We start from the raw sequence: 25,350 nt of genomic DNA, 5'->3' as shown, positions 1-25,350 counted from the left end.
GTGTGGGAGTTGTCATGAGGCTGTGTTGAAGTGACTTATCTATGTGGGATATTGAGTATCCATTGAAATGGATTTGTTCAGCCATTTACATTAATGAGCATTTAAATGCAACAGATATCATTTCAGGTGACTTCAACATGAATGAATAAAAGTAAATGCTATTGGAAAAAAAAAAAAAGAAAATCAACAGAGAAAAATCAAGAAACCTAAAATCTGGTTCTTTGGAAATGTCAGTAAAAATCGGTAGACTTCTAGCTAGGTTAACTAAGAATAACAAAAGAGAAAACATAAAAATTACTACTGTCAGAAATAAAAGAGAAGTCATCAATCTTGATACCATAGGCATTAAAAGAATACTAAAGGAATATTATGGAAAAACTCATGCCTCAAAATTTGATACCTTAGCTGAAACAAAACAATTTCTTAAATTATACAATGTTTCAAAACTAACACAAGTAGAAACAGATAATCTGAATAGACCTGTATCTATTAAAGAAATGGAATCAATAATTAATAACCTTCCAAAATAGAAAGTACCAGGCCCAGATGGATTCACTAGTAAAGTCTACAGTATTAGCAAATGTAGATTATGTACCAGAACCAAATGGGACTTATGCCAAGTATGCAAGACTTGTTCAACATTTAAAAATCAATTAATATAATCTATCCTATGGATTAATATAATCCATTTTATCAATAAGGTAAAGAAAAAATTAAATGATCAGATCAATAGATGTTAGAAAAGGAATTGGACAAAAGCTAACAGTCATGATAAAAAACATCAGTAAACTAGGAATTAAGAGCAGCTTCCTCAATTTGCAATCCAAGGAAAATGAAGATCAACATAAGATTCCAGGAAGAGCCACCAGGCTCACACCTGTAATCCCAGCACTCTGGGTGGCCAAGGCAGGAGGATCACTTGAGCTTGGGAGTTCGAGGTGGCTGTGAGCTGACACCATGGCACTCTACCCAGGAGGACAGAGCAAGATTTTGTCCCCCCGACCCCCACCAAAAAAAAAGGCTCTAGGAAGCAAAACCATACAAGAAAGGAAGAGAAAGAATTGTGGTATACTCTTCCTGAGTAGAGGAAATATTTACACAGGTGGAGCATCCCAAATCCGAAAAATCCAAAACTCAACTACTCCAATGAGCATTTCCTATGAACATCATGTCAGCCCTCAGAAAGTTTTAGAATTTGGAGGAAAAGGAAATGTTCAACTGGGATGCAGAATGCAAATATTGCATTCCAAAATTTGAAATCTGAAGCACTGTAGTCCCAAGTATTTCTGGTAAGGGACACTTAGCCCATATGCTCTCCTCAGCATGGCTGGGGAAAGCCTGGTCCTCTGCTGGCCCAGGTTGGCCGCCCCACTTCCCACTTTTGGTCCTGGCTCCCCACCAGGTCAAGGAGGTTTTGTCACTGCTCACAGCACCTCTGTGGGTTCTCAACCTGCATAGATGGCCTCCACTGACTTTGCCTGACAAATCCTGACGGTCCTAAGGCCACTCACCTTTGAAATCTTTGGATCCAGCCCTTAGACAGCCTTCCTGGTTGCTGTCAGCAGAAGCACTGAGATGCCTGTTACTGGACTCTGAGGCATCAGGCCCCCAAAGTTTCCTGTGCGCCATCTCGTTCAATCTTGAACAACGTTTTAAGGCTCATTCTATCAGCCCAATTTTACATTGAGAAGATGGAGGCCCCATAGGACCCACCAACTCACAACTGTGTCAGCACCAGCCCCAGAAAGAGATGCACAGAATAGAAAGTCCAGGCGGCCTTCACACAATGAACAAGCACTCAGCCTTGCAAGCAGGAGGTGACTTAAAGCAACAGTGGAATATCAAATTATAAACAGAGGAAGGAACAGTCAGGAGATAGAGGTGGGGAAAACAGGTCATCTTAGATGTTGCTTTTGGAAGTCTGAATTTTTGTAAACTTTATGGAAAGTAATTTAGCAATATCATTTACTATTAAACACACACATTCCTAGATAGGTCTCCACCAGAAAAAAAATAAAAAAAAAATAAGCATACACAAAACCATACATAGTACAGCTACTTTGGGAAACACTTTGGCATTCTTCAAAAAGGTTAAATGAAGGGTTACCATATAACCCAGCAATTCTGTTCCTGGATTTGGGATTGACACCCAAAATTTAAAAACAGGTGTTCAAACAAAAACCTGTCCATGAATACTTATACCAGTTCTATTCACAAGAGCCAAAAAGGTGGAGCAATTCAAATGTCCATCAACACATGAAAAGATAAGCAAAATGTGGCATCTGTACAATGAAATACCATTTTGTGGGTGGTGCCCGTAGCTCAGTGGGTAGGGTGCCGGCCATACACACTGAAGGTGGCAGGTTTGAACCTGGCCAGGGCCAGCTACAACACAATGACAATTGCAACAACAAAAAAATAGCTGGGCGTTGTGGCAGGCACCTGTGGTCCCTGCTACTTGGGATAATCACTTAAGCCCAAGATTTGGAGGTTGCTGTGAGCTGTGACACCACCGCACTCTACTGAGGGTGACATAGTGAGGCTCTGTCTTAAAAAAAAAAAAAAAAGAAATACTGTTTTGCCACAAAATACAATTCTGGCATGGTACATTGTAGATGAAACTTAAAAACATTTTGCTAAATGAAAGATACCAAATATACTATACTATATGATTCCATTTATATGAAATATCCAGAATAGGCAATTCATAGAAACAAAAAGTAAATTGGTGGTTTCCTAAGACTAGGGTGTGGGAGGTGGAGGCTAATGGGGTGTGACTGATGATGAGCCCAGAGTTTCTTTTTGTTCCCAAATTAGACTGCAGTGATGGTTGCACAATTTTGTGAATATATTATGAACACTTGCAGGGATAACACAGTTATATCTCAATAAAGTTGTTTTAAAAGTACCTGAACCCCCTTAAATCCTCCTTTATAGATACCCGTAGGGACCAATGTCCAAGAATGTTTATTACAGCCTGGTTTATAATTGCAAAAGCACAGGGACATCCTGAATGTCCCCAGCAGTAGAGGGACAGTTTGTTCATCTGAGGCATCTGAGGGAATATTATATGACGAAAACTCTCTCTCTCTTTTTTTTTTTTTGGAGACAGAGTCTCACTATGTTACCCTTGGTAGAGTGCCGTTGCGTCACAGCTCACAGCAACCTCATACTCTTGGGCTTAAGCGATTCTCTTGCCTCAGCTTCCCAAGTAGCTGGGACTACAGGCACCCGCCTCAACGCCCGGCTATATTAAACTCTTGAGTGAGAGCTCTCTCCAGTAGAATGTTAAATATCATATTGTTTTATAGCTACTGCATATTCCAGGCAGTTGTAAGTTTCCTGAGGGTTAGGAACAGATCTTATTCTCCCTCAGACTTTGTACAGGGCCTCTGAATAAAGCAAGTGTTATATATTTATTATATGTGCAATAGGTTTTCTTTTTCCTTTCTTCTTTCCTTTATTTTTGGGAATATATATATTTTTTTCATTTTTTTCTTATCTATAAAACTTGTAATGCCTTTTCAAGTTCTATTAATCTGGTATTAGAACTTCCCCTTCCTTTGGCCAGGGCTTGGGATTCAGTACATGCCAATGGGGCCAAGGATGGCCACCAGGCCAGGGCCTGGGACATGGCCAGCCTGAGGTCCAGCTGGTGCTGCTGTGTGAGGATGTGGTCAGGCTGAGGATTCTGTGTGGATGCTCAACAGGACTGGGAAGGGAAGGCGACTCCATTGTTGGGAGCCGTGGGTTGGGGGTGAAGGTGGCCTATGTGGTTGGAAGGTTGATTACACACAGGATGTTTGTGTAATACTCATGAAATGGAGCTTGGTTTCCCACTGATGGAGAAGAAAGATATACATGTGGAATTAAGGAAGCCTGGAGTAAATTCTGTGGTGATGGTCTGGGGTTGGAAGTATTGGTGTGAAATCATGATTTTAGCTAGACAGAAATGTGGACGTACACACGATTTATATGTGTGTTTGTGCATGATTCCCTGCTCTGTCCACTCAGAGGGCCTAGAAGCAAGGATATTCCAGTAGCAGCGAGTTCATCTAGAACCAGCTCTTGGCTTCTAAATATCATTCTCAGCTGGGCATGGTGGTAGACGCCTGTAGTCCTGGCTACCTGGGAGGCTGAGGTGGGGACATCACTTGAGCCCTGGAGTGATATAACGTGCTATGACCACACTTGTGAACAGCCACTGCACTACAGCCTGGGCAACACAGTAAAATTCTGTCTTTAAAAAATTAAAATAAGACTTGGTGCCTGTAGCACAGTCGTTATGGAGCCAGCCACATACACAGAGGGTGGTGGATTTGAACCTGGTCAGGGCCAGCTAAACAACTGCGACAAAAAAAAAATAGCCGGGCATTGTGGCGGGCACCTCTAGTCCCAGCTACTTGGGACACTGGGGCAAGAGAATCACTTAAGCCCAAGAGTTTGAGGTTGCTATGATGCCATGGCACTCTAACGAGGGCAACATAGTGAGACTGTTTAAAAGAAAAGAAAAGAAAACTACCATTCTCCATTAAAATTGATCAGAGCTCTTGAAGAGATGGCTGATTTCAGAGCCTAGAAAACAAAAGATGAGTCTGAAACATCTTATTGTGTTAGGACGTAAGTAAGTACTCCAAGAATGACAGAAACATGTTCTAAGGACACAGGAGCTAGCCTGCATAGGGGGAAATTTGAGCATCAAAATGAACAGACTTGATGAATAAAAAATGAATCCATTGTTCCATACTGATATACATAACGGATGACATAAATAAATCAGGGGAATGAAAATCTCCTAATTATAGCAGAATGCAAGCTAATAAGGTACAAGGAACACTAAAATCAGAAACTTACCATTTGACCACCATCACAGTATGGTTAACTCAGGTAAGAATCATAATAGATGTTAAAGTGAGTAAAAGTTTGATAAGAAACAAGATAGTTATGTGGTCAAAATATTTCTTTATAAAATACTTATTAATTAAACAGAATGAAATAGTAGTTAACTTTAGAGTGAAGAAATTTGAAAAACAGCATTATAATCAATTGACAAAATATCATAGTTTTGGGACAATTTAACTGTGTATCCTGACACCATCCACATAGTATTATTTACGTGGTATTCCTGTCAAAAATGCATAATCTGAACTTATTCATGAGAAAACATCAGCAAACTCAAACTGATGAACATCTTCCTAAGTAACTGGCCTGTGTTCTTAAAAACGCCAAGGTCATAAAACATAAGCAAAGATGAAGAAGTGTTCCAGTTGAAGGAGATGAGAGAGATATTACAACAGAAGGCACTGATGGCCCTGGAATGGACCCTGGAGTTGTAAAGGGTATTTCTGGATAATTGACAAAAAAATTAGAAATTGGTGAATAGCTCAGGAAGGGCAAAGATTTCCACAAGAGGTCGAGAGCTCTTCACACAGTCTTCAAAAATTTTAGATGCTCCTTTTAAATACTCTGGATTTGGCGTGTAGTCTCTCATTCAATCTGTCAATGAACCAAAATGTTATAATTTCCCTTGAAATTAACTATACATTTTTTTCTAAATTGCTTCAGAGAAAGATTAACAATCAAATTATGTCTACTACTAGAATTATGAATGAAGTTAGTAACAACAAAATCATCTGTAGAAATATACCAATAACCAATTGATTTGAAGCAGTACTACCAATTCATTGCTAAAATGTTATTAAAAGTAAAACTCTTCTTATTCTTATTCATAATTGCCAAAAGTTAGGAGCAGCACAGACACCTTTCCATAGGTGAGCGATAAACTGTGGTATGTCCATACGACGGAATATCACCCTGTGCTCAAAAAGAAATGAACTATGAAGCTGTGGAAAGACACTGGGGACTTAAACAGGTCTCATTAAGAGAAGCCAGTCTGAAAAGGCTACATCCATGTGACTGCAGCTACATGACATTCCGAAAAGGCAACACCCTGGAGACAGCAAAAGATTAGCAGCTTCTAGGGGCTTGGGAGAGGGAGAAAGGAAGACAGGGACTTTTGGGGCAGTGAAGCTGTTCTGAATGATATAAAATGATATCATGCACCTGTCCAAACCCACAGAATGTACAACACCAGTGTGAACTGTGGACTCCAGGAGGTAACGAAGTGTTAGTGTGGGTTCACCAGCCGTGACAGGGGCAGCATCCTGGTGGGGTGGTGACATTGCGCACTGATTAGTTGCCCCTGGGTCACAGGTGTTGAGAAGGTTGATCACATACAGGAAGTTTGTGTAATACTCAGGAAAATAGAGCTTGGTTTCCCACTGATGGAGAAGAAAGATATACATATGGAATTGAGGAAGCCTGGAGTAAATTCTGTGGTGATAGTCTGGGGTTGGAAGTATTGGTGTGACTTGGCTGTGCATGTGGGAGGCGGAAGGTACACGGACAATCTCTGCATCTTAATTTCAGTTTTGATGCAAACCAAAAACTGTTCTAAAAAATAAAGCCTATTGGGTGGCGCCTGTGGCTCAAGGAGTAGGGCACCGGCCCCATAGGCCAGAAGTGGTGGGTTCAAATCTGGCCCTGGCCAGAAAAACAACAACAACAACAAAAAAAAAAACCGCAAGAAATAAAGCCTATTAAAAAATTCTAACATCTCTATGTAATCAGGAAAAGCATTTAAGCATGGATGATGTAGGAACTACACAGCTATCTTACACACAAAATGCCCAATTAATTTTTGACAAAGGTACAACAGCAATTCAATGAAGGAAGGACAGTTCATCAACAGACGGCGCTGGAGTGGATGGACATTGCAGGGGAAAACTAGCCTTGGCCTAAACCACACCTTGTACAGAATCCAACTCCAGCTGCATCATGAACTCAAACGCAGTTATAAATCTAGAAAAGAACATAAGAGAGAAACTATGTGACCTGGGAATAAGTAAAGACACTTGACTTGTCTTAGACTGGACAAAACCACGACCCTTAAGAGGAAAATTTGGTAAAATTGACTGCATCAAAATTAAAAATTTTTGCTCTGTAAAAATCCTGTTAAAAGGATGAAAATACTTTTATCTTCATCTCAGGATGAAAATCCTGAGAAAATACCCTATAAAAGCTTTGTATTTAGAAAATATGGAAAGCTTTAAAAATTCAACAGCAAACTAATAAGAAATACAATTAGATAATGGGCAAAAGATATGAACAGAAATTTCGCCAAAAAGGATACATGGGTGGCAGATAAATCCATGAAAAGATGCTCAACATCATTAATCTTCTGAACGAATCTCCAGAGAATTATTATTATTTTTTTTTTTTGTAGAGACAGAGTCTCACTTTACCGCCCTCGGGTAGGGTGCCGTGGAGTCACACAACTCACAGCAACCTCTAACTCTTGGGCTTACGCGATTCTCTTGCCTCAGCCTCCCGAGCAGCTGGGACTACAGGCGCCCGCCACAACGCCCGGCTATTTTTTGGTTGCAGTTTGGCCAGGGCTGGGTCCGAACCCGCCACCCTCGGCATATGGGGCCGGCGCCGTACTCACTGAGCCACAGGTGCCGCCCCTCTCCAGAGAATTATTAATATGTTAAATAAAAAGGCCAATCTGAAAAGGATCTGTTACAGGTTAAACTGTGTCCTCTGAGAAAGATCTGCTCTGCTGTGGTTTAAGACTTCAAACCAAATATCTCAGAACGTGGCCTTATTTGGAAATAGGTTCTTTGCAGATTTAACTAAATTGAGGTAACTGGGGTGGGCGCTAACCCAATATGGTGTGATGTCCTTATGAAACAGGATAATTTGGGCACAGACACACACAGAGGGAAGGGGGTTTGAGGACACAGGGAGGAGAGGTGAGGTCCAGTGACTGGAGTGATGTGTCTGTAAGGCTGGGGCCACCAAGGACGGTCAGCAAACTGGCAGATGGAGGGGGCAGGAAGAAGGACCTTGGAGCCCAGAGACAGAGGAAGCATGGCCCTGCCCACACCTGGATTTCAGAGTTCTGGCCTCGGGAAGTGCGACAGAATGAAATTCTGTTACATCTCATTCCTGACATCACTTGTCAGGGTCCAGGACTGGCCACGTCTCAGGCCCAGCTTAACTAGGTTCCGGATGCGGACCGCTAAGTTACCTTGCTCAGGTCTGTTAGGTGCCTGAGGGCTATCTACTTTAGCTGGAGAGAGAGAGTGTCTTAGAGAGAGTAAAGCAGTTTTCTTAGAAAGATAGATCTTAGTCTTTAGCAGAGCTTGGTAATCTTCAGCAGGGAGACACCGTACTGGCGTTCTGCAGGCAGGAGAGGAGACAGCGTCAGAGTAAGCGCATTCGTGATAGAATGCGCATGCTCCTGACTGCCTTCTCCACCAGCCTAATACAAGGCTGATCTCCTGCCTTTCAACACCACAGGTGTAGAGACTGCCAATTCACCACTGCTCTCATCTCGTGAGCTCTCATGCTTGTTAGGAGCTAAATCCCTCTCCATGCCCTTTCCACCAAGGTGTTCCATTATTGAGCTATACAGGTGTTTCTTAAAACTCTCACTCCTCCTAGCCATAGGCTATACAGGCTGCTACAAAATTCTGTTGTTTTAAGCCATCTAGTTTCTGAAACTTTATATGCCAATCCTAGGAAATTAATATAGACACACACTGCATGGCTCTATTCACGTGACAATCATAAAATAATTATAATGACAGAGAATATGTTCCTGGTTGCCAGGGTTAGGGATGGGGAAGGATGGGTGTGGCTATAAAGGGGAACCAAAGGGACCCTGTGGTGGTGGCACAGCGGCATACACTGATTGCAGTGGTGGTTATGCAAGGCTGTCGGTGTGACAACATTGCACAGAAGTGCGTGCGCACACACATCCCCTGCACACATGACTGGTGGAATCCCAGTTGACTCTGGATTGTGTCGGGGTTACTGGGGGTGAGATTTTGGCCTGGAGGCAGGTATATCAAAGATCTATGTATATATTTCTTTTTTTTTTTTTTTTTTTTTGGCCGGGGCTGGGTTTGAACCCACCACCTCTGGCATATGGGACCGGCGCCCTACTCCTTGAGCCACAGGCGCCGCCCTATGTATATATTTCTCTGCAATCTACTATGAATCTGTAAGTATTACAAAATAAAACTTCAACATGAAGCTGAAAAATACCATCTTTTCACTTTCATGACTTAGTCAGTGATCTGTTTGATGACTCGGGCTCTGGCCATGACTCAGGGAACCATTCTGAAATGAACTCTCACTGCAGAGGGTGAAGGAATTTGGCTTAATCTCAGACTGGCCCCAGGACTTAGCTTATTTCAATTCTTCCCTGAGGAAGTTGTTTTCTGTTGATTCTCTTTCCCACAGCAGATGGACAGAATTTTAGTAGATCAAAGAACATGCTCCACTGGGTTCCAGGTGTCTTGACCACAGGAACACCGATTCCTAGGTATGTCCCACTGGAGGCTGTGCTCACCAGCAGGCTGCTTCCTGGACAGGAGGGGATCCGAGCATCTTCCCCAGTTATCCTCCCCAGGGTAGGTCCCTCCACCCAGCAGGTGGACAGCTTGGTTTATCTTTCTCCACCCCAGCACTGCCCTCCCCCTGGCTTTAGACAAGCGTATGACACCGGCTTTCTCGGGGGGAGAGAAGAGGGGGAAGCCATGGGCAGGAGTGTGCTATCACAGCCAAGTGACTGTTCTGAGGACAGCATCCTACCCACAGTATGCCCACAAATGGCCTAAGAACATGACGTCACCTTCAGTTTGCCTCATCCTAGGGAGGCTGAAGACACATCATATGCTCTCCCTTGTCTTCTCTGAGGCCCTGTCCCCCGCCTGTTGAGCTGGACACTGAGGCATACCACTGGGTGATTTATTTTAATCATTCTCTTAATTCCTCATGAGAGGCACTAATCAGCTGTCTAGTGAGGAAAAGGTGAATGGGTTAGTGGAAAGAAGGCATTTCAAAACTATTAAATTTACCCCAGAATGACCAACTATGATAAGATGCGGAGAGAGAATGTCACACCCGCTGGACAGATGAGGAAACTGAGGCAAGAAGGTTTGGCAACTGCACAAGCTCAGTGAACATGGTGGGGGTCACTTCAGGATCAACAGTCATCTGGCACTGCGTCAGTGACAGGCCTGGGAACAAGGCACCCCCGCTGCTCAGAGAGGGTGGTTCACACATGATAAGCCGAAAAGTCCCTCACAGAAAACAAAGATGGCAAAATATCAATAATAGGCTCAGTGCCTGTGGCTCAAGCGGCTAAGGCGTGCCAGCCACATACACCTGAGCTGTCGGCGCATCCAGCCCGGCCCCACCAAACAACAATGATGGCTGCAACGAAAAAAATAGCCGGGCATTGTGGTAGGTGCCTATAATCCCAGCTACTTGGGAGGCGGAGGCAGGACAACTGCTTGAGCCCAAGAGTTGGAAGTTGCTGTGAGCTGTGATGCCACAGCACTCTACCCAGGGTGACAGCTTGAGGCTCTGTCTCAAAAAAAAAAAAAGAATATCGATAATAAAGAACTAAATAAAGTCTATTGACATTCACAATTTAATTCTCTGCTTCTCTCTCAATGGGCAATGTGCTTTTATTTAGACTTCAGAGTGCTCTGCGTGCCGGTGAACACCAGGTAATGCTCAGGTTCTGTGGCAGAAACACACGGATCGTACCTTCCTGCAGAGAAGGAAAGGAAAGGCAATCTGTGAGATAAAGTCCTACAAGCCTCTCCTACACAGACCAGCAGTGTTCTTGCAGCACCTGTGAAACCCTGAGGTGCTGAGCCAGTGTCCTACGCCCTGCTCGGCAGACCACGCCTTCCCCTGGCCCCACTGCCAAGCACCCTGCTGTGCACCCAGCAAGGCCTGCTGGACACCAAGACACACCCATCCAGTTGTGCTCCCTCCTGCTTCACAGCACCTGCCCCTGCAGCCCCGCTCAGCATTTGAAGAACGCTAGGGATCTCGGTAGACCCGAGACCAGCAAACTATGGTCTGTGGCTGAACCAGCTCACCATCTGCTTAAGTGTGGCCTGCAAGCTAAGTATGGTTTTTACATTTAAGTTTTTTACATTTTAAGTGGAAAAAATCACAGGAAGCATACTGAGCAGTCTGCCTACTCCTGCTACAGATGAAAGGTATGTTGATATACTATGCCTGAATATGGAGAACTGACTGGAGTGGAGGAGCATACTCTTTTAGTCATTCTGTAGCTCTTCCACTTAGGAACGATCAGAGAAATGCAAAGAACGAGTTCACAATAAAAGAACAATGGGAGATAACGCTAGATCACTTAAGCAGAAGAGAATGGCTCCCAAATCAGGCCGCTGAGTTGTGCTGTGTGCAAAGCATGCAGGCTTCACAGAGACTCCTCTCAAGTGTGTATGGCGACACTCACAAGCCGTGGGGTTTGCTCGGTCAGGCCTTGGTAACCCAGAACAGTCTGTTTAAAAAGACAACCCCTGTGCCATCCTACCTCTGTTCCCAGGTCGCCTGCCCGGGTCCCAGCTTCCTGCCTCCTCTAGAGAACCCTTGCTGGCAATTCCCTGGTGTTCTGACCTGGCTGGTCACAGGAGACACCCTGACAGCCCAAGGAGGCACAGGCACCCTGGACCTGGCCTGTTTCCTTCACACACACCCCCAAAGAGCCACACACAGAGGGCGTATGCGTACTGGCCCGTGCAGCCACCAGTGGAGAAGGACTTAACAAACAGGATGTGCTCTGTGCCTTGGGCGATTAGATTTACACGGATGTTCCTCCATGAGTTAAGGTCCAGTAGGGGTTTCTCAGAGAATGCAGTTTGTGCAATCAGATGCCGAGGACTTCTCTTACCCCATCTACTCCCAGCTGGTCGGACAGCAAGCTCCTCTACACTCCTGCTCTCCAGAGTTGCTCATGGTCTCACAGGGGCCACAGAGGGGCCCTTCAGCTGTTAAAGGCTCTTAGAATTTGCAGAAGTCACTGACCTCCATCCTTAGAACCCCACTTCCACCCCAGGAATGAGATTTCAGTGCCTCTTCCCTTTCTTTAACCAGTCTAAGTGTCAGAAAAGAATGAGCATCACTGGGCCGAGAATCTTTGGGGTGTTTACTCCTAGTACGTAGCACAGTGGCTGGCAGTCACTCCTGCGCAAGGACGGGGTTCATCCCCACTCCAGCACAGGGCAGCTTACCTGGATTCTAAGGATGCTTTTCTATTTTGGCACTCCATTAATTCTTAAGAGAGATTACTTTTAATCCTTATAATACATTTACATTATAACACCTTCTGAGAGAGAGAGACAGAAATAGACAGACGATTACCTGTGGTCTTTGATATATCACCCTGCCATAGAAGCTGCAACAGGTATCAAGATCATCAGCCTGGACAGGCAGAGAAAGAGACTCATGAAACTCACACAGCAAAATACTTGAGGAACCTGCTAGAAACAAAAACATTACCTGGAGGATCTCTCTTAAGCAGCGGGTAATCGGTGGTTAGTAAAGCTTAGAAAAGGGGTCTTCGTCAATTATATCAATTCGTACCAGAACTGGATGAACCGTGAGGATGTAACAAAAGGCAGGAAGAGGCAGATGAGTTCTTACCTGTTTAAAACAAAGCCAAAGGTAGTCTGTGAACGCCTTGTGAAAAGATGCAAGCGCACCATTAGAACGCACTCCTGGCCGTGCATGCGTCTGCCCAAGGAGGCATGCTCTCTCTGGGACGCTGTGGGGGGTGAGGCACTGTTCACTCTGAGACAAGTATAAGAACCTCTGTACATATGAATTTTTTACCTATTTGAGGTTTTATTTTAGAAATCTATTTTTCAGAGTACCTTGAAAACACCATTTAGAAATTAATTTCTCTTAAACAATCAAGAAATGAGCATTTCTGACAACTACTATGCTGCTTGGCACAGCACAAAGTCACGGTTTTAGCACTTTGGATAAGCAAGATGGCTCCTTATTTTCAGGCTTGGGAGCTGTGGGTCTAAGTGGCTGCGGGCCAGTCTACTGAACAAGGCTCAGGAGGGCGCAGAGGGAAGGCTTTGAATCCACTTTGGTACTTGTGAACCTTCACCATACGCATCTGATGTGCCTGGTGACAGAAATGCCTGGTGACCTCGGACTCCGTGACTATCCAGGGGCCACATCAGCTCTGCTCTCCTTGGAGACTGAGTGCTGGTTTTACAAGGGACTGGAAGGTGGTAGTAAAACCCTCTGTGTCTGCCTGGGCACGAGGCTGAGGCCTTGATTGTTGCGACAGCAAGTGAGGATTGGGAGTTAAGGAGTTATCAAAAAGTAACCACAATCAACAAAAAAAGAACAAACAATCCCAACTATCACTGAGCAACAGACATGAACAGAACCTTCTCTGAAGACAGACAAATGGCTAACAAACATATGAAAAAATGCTCATTGTCCCTAATTATCAGAGAAATGCAAATCAAAACCACCCTGAGATATCACCTAACCCCAGTGAGATTAGCCCACAACACGAAATCCCAAAGCTGCAGATGCTGGCGTGGATGTGTAGAGAGGGGAACACTTTTACACTCTTGGTGGGACTGCAAACTAATACAGCTTCTTTGGAAAGAAGTATGGAGAATCCTCGAAGAACTCAAATTAGACCTCCCATTTGATCCTGCAATCCCATAACTAGGCATTTACCCAGAAAAAAAATCATTTTATTATAACAACATTTGCACAGGATCATTTACCTCAGCTCTCATCTAAGATGTAGAAACATCCGAATGCCTAAAACCTCAGGAATGGATTAATGAACACCTTAGAATACTAATCACCTGTAAAAAAGATGAAAACCTTACAAAAAAGATGAAACCTTACCTGATGGAGTTGAAACCCATTCTTCTTAGATAAAGTAGCACAAGAATGGAAAAGCAAATGTCCAATGTATTCAATACTCATATGAAGCCAGAAGATGATCCAATTCACACCCATATAAGAGAAACACTCATTTCAATTCAAGATGGATGGAGGGGGAGGGAGGGGGGAAGCAAGGGGATTGGTGTGCTCCCACCTGACGGGCACAATGTGGGGGCGTGTGGCGGACTGCCTGGGGCTGGGACACAACTTACAACAGGGACTATACCTAACAAATGCACACTTTGTAACCTAATTCTTTGTATCTTCAAATTTACCTGAAATTAAAAAAAAAAAAAGTAACCTCAAGGGACATGCATGGTATGCAGCACTGGGAAAATCAGCTGGGGCTGGGGTTCCAGATAGAGCAGGTGGGTCTAAATCCCCATCCCAGCTTATATGACAGGTCACCACAAAGGGACAGGGCTGCTTGCTGCCTCTGTGGGGACGAGGCCTGTGCAGGATGCGGTAAAGGTGGTTGGCCCCCGGCCCTGGCACGCGGTTAACCTCTTCATAAGACTGGCTGTGGCAGGTGCTTTCAGCGGTATGGCTGGGGGCCACAGGGAGTCAATCAAACTGAAAAGCCCTGCTGTCTGGAACAAGAAAAGACGCTGTCGGAGGTTTTCATCATCAAATACCTGTGAAGAGCCTGGCCAGTGAGCTGCCAGAAGGAGAAAGGGACATCACCCCTAATGCCATGGGGCTATAACAGAGGTGTTGGTACCTCAGACAGGGTGGACCGAGGGCACAAAGACAAACGAACACACAGAGGGACCCAGTGTCCATTACACGGTGACACACAGAGGGACCCACTGCACAAGAACAGGAGCTTCTCCATTACACGGTGACACACAGAGGGACCCACTGTGCAAGAACAGGAGCTTGTCCATTACACAGTGACACACAGAGGGACCCACTGTGCAAGAACAGGAGCTTGTCCATTACACAGTGACACACAGAGGGACCCACTGCACAAGAACAGGAGCTTCTCCATTACACGGTGACACACAGAGGGACCCACTGCACAAGAACAGGAGCTTCTCCATTACACGGTGACACACAGAGGGACCCACTGCACAAGAACAGGAGCTTCTCCACTACACAGTGACACACAGAGGGACCCACTGCCCAAGAACAGGAGCTTGTCCATTACACAGTGACACACAGAGGGACCCACTGTGCAAGAACAGGAGCTTGTCCATTACACAGTGACACACAGAGGGACCCACTGCACAAGAACAGGAGCTTCTCCACTACACAGTGACACACAGAGGGAACCACTGCCCAAGAACAGGAGCTTGTCCATTACACAGTGACACACAGAGGGACCCACTGTGCAAGAACAGGAGCTTGTCCATTACACAGTGACACACAGAGGGACCCACTGTGCAAGAACAGGAACTAGTCCATTACACGGTGACACACAGAGGGACCCACTGCACAAGAACAGGAGCTTGTCCACTACACGGTGACACACAGAGGGACCCACTGCACAAGAACAGGAGCTAGTCCATTACACGGTGACACACAGAGGGACCCACTGTGCAAGAACAGGAGCTTGTCCATTACACGGTGACACACAGAGGGACCCACTGCACAAGAACAGGAGCTTCTCCATTACACGGTGACACACAGAGGGACCCACTGCACAAGAACAGGAGCTTGTCCACTACATGGTGACACACAGAGGGACCCACTGTGCAAGAACAGGAGCTAGTCCATTACACAGTGACACACAGAGGGACCCACTGCACAAGAACAGGAGCTTGTCCACTACACGGTGACACACAGAGGGACCCACTGCACAAGAACAGGAGCTTCTGCACTACACGGTGACACACAGAGGGACCCACTGCACAAGAACAGGAGCTTCTCCACTACACGGTGACACACAGAGGGACCCACTGTGCAAGAACAGGAGCTAGTCCATTACACAATGACACACAGAGGGACCCACTGCACAAGAACAGGAGCTTCTCCACTACACGGTGACACACAGAGGGACCCACTGTGCAAGAACAGGAGCTAGTCCATTACACAGTGACACACAGAGGGACCCACTGCACAAGAACAGGAGCTTCTCCATTACACGGTGACACACAGAGGGACCCACTGCACAAGAACAGGAGCTTGTCCACTACACGGTGACACACAGAGGGACCCACTGTGCAAGAACAGGAGCTAGTCCATTACACAGTGACACACAGAGGGACCCACTGCACAAGAACAGGAGCTTGTCCACTACACGGTGACACACAGAGGGACCCACTGCACAAGAACAGGAGCTTCTCCACTACACGGTGACACACAGAGGGACCCACTGTGCAAGAACAGGAGCTAGTCCATTACACAGTGACACACAGAGGGACCCACTGCACAAGAACAGGAGCTTCTCCACTACACGGTGACACGCAGAGGGACCCACTGCACAAGAACAGGAGCTTCTCCACTACACGGTGACACACAGAGGGACTCACTGTGCAAGAACAGGAGCTAGTCCATTACACAGTGACACACAGAGGGACCCACTGCACAAGAACAGGAGCTTCTCCATTACACGGTGACACACAGAGGGACCCACTGCACAAGAACAGGAGCTTCTCCATTACACGGTGACACACAGAGGGACCCACTGCACAAGAACAGGAGCTTCTCCACTACACGGTGACACACAGAGGGACCCACTGCACAAGAACAGGAGCTTCTGCACTACACGGTGACACACAGAGGGACCCACTGCACAAGAACAGGAGCTTCTGCACTACACGGTGACACACAGAGGGACCCACTGCACAAGAACAGGAGCTTCTCCATTACACGGTGACACACAGAGGGACCCACTGCACAAGAACAGGAGCTTCTCCATTACACGGTGACACACAGAGGGACCCACTGCACAAGAACAGGAGCTTCTCCATTACACGGTGACACACAGAGGGACCCACTGTGCAAGAACAGGAGCTAGTCCATTCACGGTGACACACAGAGGGACCCACTGCACAAGAACAGGAGCTTCTCCATTACACGGTGACACACAGAGGGACCCACTGCACAAGAACAGGAGCTTCTCCATTACACGGTGACACACAGAGGGACCCACTGTGCAAGAACAGGAGCTTCTGCACTACACGGTGACACACAGAGGGACCCACTGAACAAGAACAGGAGCTAGTCCATTACACGGTGACACATCGAGGGACCCACTGCACAAGAACAGGAGCTTCTCCATTACACAGTGACACACAGAGGGACCCACTGCACAAGAACAGGAGCTTGTCCATTACATGGTGACACACAGAAGGACCCACTGCACAAGAACAGGAGCTTCTCCATTACACGGTGACACACAGAGGGACCCACTGCACAAGAACAGGAGCTTCTCCACTACACGGTGACACACAGAGGGACCCACTGCACAAGAACAGGAGCTTCTCCATTACACGGTGACACATCGAGGGACCCACTGCACAAGAACAGGAGCTAGTCCATTACACGGTGACACACAGAGGGACCCACTGCACAAGAACAGGAGCTTCTCCATTACACGATGACACACAGAGGGACCCACTGCACAAGAACAGGAGCTTCTGCACTACACGGTGACACACAGAGGGACCCACTGCACAAGAACAGGAGCTTCTCCATTACACGGTGACACACAGAGGGACCCACTGCACAAGAACAGGAGCTAGTCCATTACACGGTGACACACAGAGGGACCCACTGCACAAGAACAGGAGCTAGTCCATTACACGGTGACACACAGAGGGACCCACTGCACAAGAACAGGAGCTAGTCCATTACACGGTGACACACAGAGGGACCCACTGCACAAGAACAGGAGCTTCTCCATTACACGGTGACACACAGAGGGACCCACTGCACAAGAACAGGAGCTTCTCCATTACACGGTGACACACAGAGGGACCCACTGCACAAGAACAGGAGCTTCTCCATTACACGGTGACACACAGAGGGACCCACTGCACAAGAACAGGAGCTTCTCCATTACACGGTGACACACAGAGGGACCCACTGCACAAGAACAGGAGCTTCTCCATTACACGGTGACACACAGAGGGACCCACTGCCCAAGAACAGGAGCTTCTGCACTACACGGTGACACACAGAGGGACCCACTGAACAAGAACAGGAGCTTGTCCATTACACGGTGACACATCGAGGGACCCACTGCACAAGAACAGGAGCTTCTCCATTACACGGTGACACATCGAGGGACCCACTGCACAAGAACAGGAGCTTCTCCATTACACGGTGACACACAGAGGGACCCACTGCGCAAGAACAGGAGCTTCTCCATTACACGGTGACACACAGAGGGACCCACTGTGCAAGAACAGGAGCTTCTGCACTACACGGTGACACACAGAGGGACCCACTGAACAAGAACAGGAGCTAGTCCATTACACGGTGACACATCGAGGGACCCACTGCACAAGAACAGGAGCTTCTCCATTACACAGTGACACACAGAGGGACCCACTGCACAAGAACAGGAGCTTGTCCATTACATGGTGACACACAGAGGGACCCACTGCACAAGAACAGGAGCTTCTCCATTACACGGTGACACACAGAGGGACCCACTGCACAAGAACAGGAGCTTCTCCACTACACAGTGACACACAGAGGGACCCACTGCACAAGAACAGGAGCTTCTCCACTACACGGTGACACACAGAGGGACCCACTGCACAAGAACAGGAGCTTCTCCATTACACGGTGACACACAGAGGGACCCACTGCACAAGAACAGGAGCTTCTCCACTACACGGTGACACACAGAGGGACCCACTGCACAAGAACAGGAGCTTCTCCATTACACGGTGACACACAGAGGGACCCACTGCACAAGAACAGGAGCTTCTGCACTACACGGTGACACACAGAGGGACCCACTGCAAAGAACAGGAACTTCTCCATTACACGGTGACACACAGAGGGACCCACTGCACAAGAACAGGAGCTTCTCCACTACACGGTGACACACAGAGGGACCCACTGCACAAGAACAGGAGCTTCTCCACTACACGGTGACACACAGAGGGACCCACTGCACAAGAACAGGAGCTTCTCCATTACACAGTGACACACAGAGGGACCCACTGCACAAGAACAGGAGCTTCTCCACTACACGGTGACACACAGAGGGACCCACTGCACAAGAACAGGAGCTTCTCCACTACACAGTGACACACAGAGGGACCCACTGCACAAGAACAGGAGCTTCTGCACTACACGGTGACACACAGAGGGACCCACTGCACAAGAACAGGAGCTTCTCCATTACACGGTGACACACAGAGGGACCCACTGCACAAGAACAGGAGCTTCTCCATTACACGGTGACACACAGAGGGACCCACTGCACAAGAACAGGAGCTTCTCCATTACACGGTGACACACAGAGGGACCCACTGCACAAGAACAGGAGCTTCTGCACTACACGGTGACACACAGAGGGACCCACTGCACAAGAACAGGAGCTTCTCCATTACACGGTGACACATAGAGGGACCCACTGCACAAGAACAGGAGCTAGTCCATTACACGGTGACACATCGAGGGACCCACTGCACAAGAACAGGAGCTTCTCCATTACACGGTGACACATCGAGGGACCCACTGCACAAGAACAGGAGCTTCTCCATTACACGGTGACACACAGAGGGACCCACTGCACAAGAACAGGAGCTTCTCCACTACACGGTGACACACAGAGGGACCCACTGCACAAGAACAGGAGCTAGTCCATTACATGGTGACACATCGAGGGACCCACTGCACAAGAACAGGAGCTTCTCCATTACACGGTGACACACAGAGGGACCCACTGCACAAGAACAGGAGCTTCTCCATTACACGGTGACACATCGAGGGACCCACTGCACAAGAACAGGAGCTTCTCCATTACACGGTGACACACAGAGGGACCCACTGCACAAGAACAGGAGCTTCTCCATTACACGGTGACACATCGAGGGACCCACTGCACAAGAACAGGAGCTTCTCCACTACACGGTGACACACAGAGGGACCCACTGCACAAGAACAGGAGCTTCTCCATTACACGGTGACACACAGAGGGACCCACTGCACAAGAACAGGAGCTTCTGCACTACACGGTGACACACAGAGGGACCCACTGCACAAGAACAGGAGCTTCTCCATTACTGGTGACACATCGAGGGACCCACTGCACAAGAACAGGAGCTTCTCCATTACACGGTGACACACAGAGGGACCAACTGCACAAGAACAGGAGCTTCTCCATTACACGGTGACACATCGAGGGACCCACTGCACAAGAACAGGAGCTTCTCCACTACACGGTGACACACAGAGGGACCCACTGCACAAGAACAGGAGCTTCTCCATTACACGGTGACACACAGAGGGACCCACTGCACAAGAACAGGAGCTTCTCCATTACACGGTGACACACAGAGGGACCCACTGCACAAGAACAGGAGCTTCTCCATTACACGGTGACACACAGAGGGACCCACTGCACAAGAACAGGAGCTTCTCCATTACACGGTGACACATCGAGGGACCCACTGCACAAGAACAGGAGCTTCTGCACTACACGGTGACACACAGAGGGACCCACTGCACAAGAACAGGAGCTTCTCCATTACACGGTGACACACAGCGGGACCCACTGCACAAGAACAGGAGCTTCTCCATTACACGGTGACACACAGAGGGACCCACTGCACAAGAACAGGAGCTAGTCCATTACACGGTGACACACAGAGGGACCCACTGCACAAGAACAGGAGCTTCTCCATTACACGGTGACACACAGAGGGACCCACTGCACAAGAACAGGAGCTTCTCCATTACACGGTGACACATCGAGGGACCCACTGCACAAGAACAGGAGCTTCTGCACTACACGGTGACACACAGAGGGACCCACTGCACAAGAACAGGAGCTTCTCCACTACACGGTGACACACAGAGGGACCCACTGCACAAGAACAGGAGCTTCTCCATTACACAGTGACACACAGAGGGACCCACTGCACAAGAATAGGAGCTTCTCCACTACACAGTGACACACAGAGGGAACCACTGCACAAGAACAGGAGCTTCTCCATTACACAGTGACACACAGAGGGACCCACTGCGCAAGAACAGGAGCTTCTCCATTACACGGTGACACACAGAGGGACCCACTGCACAAGAACAGGAGCTTCTCTATTACACGGTGACACACAGAGGGACCCACTGCACAAGAACAGGAGCTTCTCCACTACACGGTGACACACAGAGGGACCCACTGCACAAGAACAGGAGCTTCTCCATTACACGGTGACACACAGAGGGACCCACTGCACAAGAACAGGAGCTTCTCCATTACACGGTGACACACAGAGGGACCCACTGCACAAGAACAGGAGCTTCTCCATTACACGGTGACACACAGAGGGACCCACTGCACAAGAACAGGAGCTTCTCCATTACACGGTGACACGCAGAGGGACCCACTGCACAAGAACAGGAGCTTCTCCATTACACGGTGACACGCAGAGGGACCCACTGCACAAGAACAGGAGCTTCTCCATTACACGGTGACACACAGAGGGACCCACTGCACAAGAACAGGAGCTTCGCCACTACACGGTGACACACAGAGGGACCCACTGCACAAGAACAGGAGCTAGTCCATTCACGGTGACACACAGAGGGACCCACTGCACAAGAACAGGACCTAGTCCATTACACGGTGACACACAGAGGGACCTAGTCCATTACACGGTGACACACAGAGGGACCCACTGCACAAGAACAGGACCTAGTCCATTACACGGTGACACACAGAGGGACCTAGTCCATTACACGGTGACACACAGAGGGACCTAGTCCATTACACAGTGACACATCTGTACAAGGCAACAGTGCACTGTCACTGAAATGGTTGTGTAGAAAATACCTAAGGGCATGGAAACGTGTTTGTGATATCTTGCTAAGTAAAAAGCAGCCAAAAAATTATAGGGTCTGCATGTGTGTATCTGTGCATGGGATGATATATAATAAGCCAAAGGAAAAGAGTGAAAGATGTAAAAATATTTTTCGTGGTTATCTGAGCAGAGCTTGGAAGTGATACTTACTTTCCTCTTTTGATTGGGTATTTACAGCATTTTCCAAAAACAAACATAAATTACTTATATAATATGGAACTTATATAAAATAATACAGTGGGACACAAAAGGACAGACACTGTCCGATCCCACTTACACGGTTCCCGCACCAGACCTGACTGCACTTCCGAGACCCAGCTCCCACCTTTACTAACCCCTTGCTGACTGGGAAGGCACAGGCTGGGCCTCAGCGTGGAGACCCATCTTGCTTTAGTTCTGCCTTTAAACACTGTGAGGCCTTAGGAAAGTCACCTGATGCTTGGGCCTTGGGACGTCAGGGCAGCTCCGGGCCCTGCTGCAGCAGGAGTAAGGGAAGGAAAGCAGAGCTAGTGCCCCACGCGGGCCAGCTGATGCTGCCAGATTATGCGTCCTCACTGTTAATGCTTTACAATCTACATTGGTTTTTGCTCAAAAACTTACCAAGTTTAAGACAGGATTTTAATCCCAGAGTTACTCTGTGAAGGAACAGTAATATTAATGGTATGATAAAAGATGAATGTAAAAAAATTCTCTTTGTACAGTTGGAAAAATAAACAACCTTTTCTAGAAAGTGACAGGTGCTTACCAATTTTGCTAAATTTTTGGAGTTTCCCAAAAAGTATTCTGTGGAGTCAAATCCATGAAAACAGGCTCCTGTGGTCGGCAGGGCTGCCTTGGACCATACCACTGTAGGGGGCACTGTGTTCTCCCTGTTGCTGCGGGGCTGGGAATCCAGAGGCTCAGGAGAACTCTGTGTGGAGGGCACCTGTAGTGTCCTACGAAACCCACGTTTCTTCAGTTTATAACCATGAAATCCTTTTAGGTGTAGTCACTAACAATATCCTGAGAAACCAGTGTTTTCTTAGAATTCTCTTTGAGAATTGCAGTTCTAGGCATACAGCCTTAGAAAGGCTATATTTGAATTAAATGACTTTTATTTATTTAGAAGATGCCACTGGCTAATTCTAAAAGCTTGGGCAGATTACATTGTTTATATTTAATGCAGATTCTTAGGTAAAGGATAATTATGTGTTAGATAAAATGCTTAGCTCATAAAACAGCATCTCTACTGTTTTATAAAAATAGTTATGATTTTGACAGCTTCACCTTGGGCAGCTCACACATTCCTGACAATCACCCTAGACCAGAGGTCCTCAAACTTTTTAAACAGGGGGCCAGTTCATTGTCCCTCATACCGTTGGAGGGCCGGACTATAGTTTAAAAAAAAAATATGAACAAATTCCTATGCACACTGCACATATCTTATTTCGAAGAAAAAAAACAAAACGGGACCGCCTCATGTGGAGTTTGAGGACCCCTGCCCCTGACTCTGATGGGGACATACTAGGTGTACAGCTAACACTATGGTTCTTCTCGCTGAAATTCATTCCTTACTATTCATTTTTGTATGAGGATTCATTTTATTGCAGAAGAAACACTTTATTTTTTAAAAGCCATCATTTAAAAATGTTCAAACAAATAAGTTATTTGGAAGGAGAGTGGCAACCATAAGCTTGTCTTTTCAAAAGCCAATAAAAGTTTTTACTAAAGGTTTTTAAATAAATGTTTAAAGAAAAAAAGGACATAGAGATTAAGTCATTGTAGTTATGATTTGATAGTATCATTATGCCAGAATAAATTTCCTGGAGTATAATCTACAGCTTGCATAAAATGCATCTGTATAAAAATTTGGGTCATTAAGTTTCCACAATGAAAATTTGCCTGCCAATACTTGATAGAAGTGCTATGGTCCCCATCTCTGCGTTTGGAGTGCAGGCAGATGGGTCCTCCTCACCTGCTCCAGATCTGAGGCAATGGTTGGGCTGGGAGCACAGCCCCGTGGGCAGACACCTTCCAGAAAGTGTGGGAAGAGAAGGGCAGGTTACCTTCGAAGGGACAGCCACTTACCCACCACATCCACCAGACCCCCTTGCTGTTATCTCAACACCAGTTGCATGAGAAGAGCAGCCAGAAATGGGTGGGGGCACCTGCTCAGTGGCAGGCAGGGGTCGGGGAGCCGGCACAGCTTCTGTAAACTCACTCCCAGGAAAATGACAAGTTTCTAGAGCTATATTTTAATTTATGGTACCAATATACTTTTTAAATGAAAATGTATCAAGATATATACACATACTAAATTACATTTTCCAAATAGTATACTTAAAATGGTAAATGTTATGTGTATTTTACCACAATAAAGATCATATTTACTATAAAAAATAAATACCACTGAGCGCAGTGGCTTAGCACTCTGGGAGGCCAAAGTGGGTGGATTGCCTGAGCTCAGGAGTTCGAGACAAGCCTGAGCCAGAGCGAGACCCTGTTTCTAAAAACTAGCCCGGTGTTGTAGCAGGCACCTGTAGTCCTACCTTCTTGGAAGGCTGAGGAAAGAGGATCACTGTGAGCTGTGATGCTATGGCATTCTACTGAGGACAACAAAGTGAGACTCTCAAAAAAAAAAAAAAAAAAAAAGAAAGAGACCAAATATTTTGATTAATGTTTCTAGAGATTGCTAATAGTTCATTAAAACAGTAACAATCCCTTCTGCATAAGGTGTGATATGGCATGAATACCCCAAGTTCTTTATTGTACAATAATAATATAAAAATGTGAATGCAACTTTTAAAATTGAGATAATTCACATACCAAAAATTTACCCACGTAAAGGGCACCACTTTTTACTGTATTGATGGGGTTATGCAAGCATCACCACTATCTAATGTCAAAATTTTTTATCAGTCCCAAACAAATCCTGTATCTACTAAGCAGGACTCTCATTCCTTCCAGCCCCTGGAAACCACTAATTTACTTTTTATGTCTTTATTAATTATCCTGTTCTGGATGTTTCCTATAAATGGAATCACTCAACATGTGTTTTTTTTGTGACTAGTTTCTTTCCCTTAATGTTTTTGAGGTTCATCCATGCTGTAGCATGTATCAGTAATTCATTTGTTTGTTTATTTGTGTTTGTTTGCTTGTTTTTGAGATAGAGTCTTATTACTCTGTAGCCCTGGGTAGAGGGCCATGGCATCATCATAGCTCACAGCAACCTCAAACTCCTGGGCACAAGTGATCCTCTTGCTTCAGTTTTTCTACTTTTAGTAGAGACAGGGGTCTCACTTTTGCTCAGACTGGTCTTGAACTCATGAGATCAAGCAATCCACCCGCCTCGACCTCCCAGAGTGCTGGGATTACAGGCGTGAGCCACCATGCCCAGCCTCATGTCTGAGTTTATTGCTGAGTTTTGAGAGTTCTCTCTCTATTCTAGATATGAGATTTGCAAACATTTTCTCCCTGTCTGTAGTTTGTCTTTTCATTTTCTTAACAGCATCTTTTTCAGAGTATAAGTTTTTAATTTTGATAAAGCCCAATTTACCAATTTTTT

General features: G+C 46.4%; 1 protein-coding gene and 1 pseudogene across 1 annotated transcript in view; both read right to left on the bottom strand.

Annotated features, from left to right (window-relative positions):
• Positions 1 to 11,980: 11,980 nt before the first annotated feature.
• LOC128564010 (DNA repair-scaffolding protein-like) lies at positions 11,981 to 13,809 on the bottom strand (annotated as a pseudogene).
• A 369-nt stretch (positions 13,810 to 14,178) lies between these two features.
• LOC128563185 (DNA repair-scaffolding protein-like) overlaps positions 14,179 to 25,350 on the bottom strand; it is a 398,757-nt gene continuing 387,585 nt past the window's right edge. Inside the window, 1 exon segment of the mRNA XM_053558362.1 lies at positions 14,179 to 14,408. Within this exon segment, the coding sequence (XP_053414337.1) occupies positions 14,223 to 14,408 (186 nt within the window). The 3' untranslated portion in view covers positions 14,179 to 14,222.

The sequence above is a fragment of the Nycticebus coucang genome, chromosome 13, assembly GCF_027406575.1.
Source record: "Nycticebus coucang isolate mNycCou1 chromosome 13, mNycCou1.pri, whole genome shotgun sequence".
NCBI lineage: Eukaryota > Metazoa > Chordata > Mammalia > Primates > Lorisidae > Nycticebus > Nycticebus coucang.
Note: the sequence above shows the minus strand (reverse complement) of the source record. Positions and strands in the feature narration are given on the sequence as shown.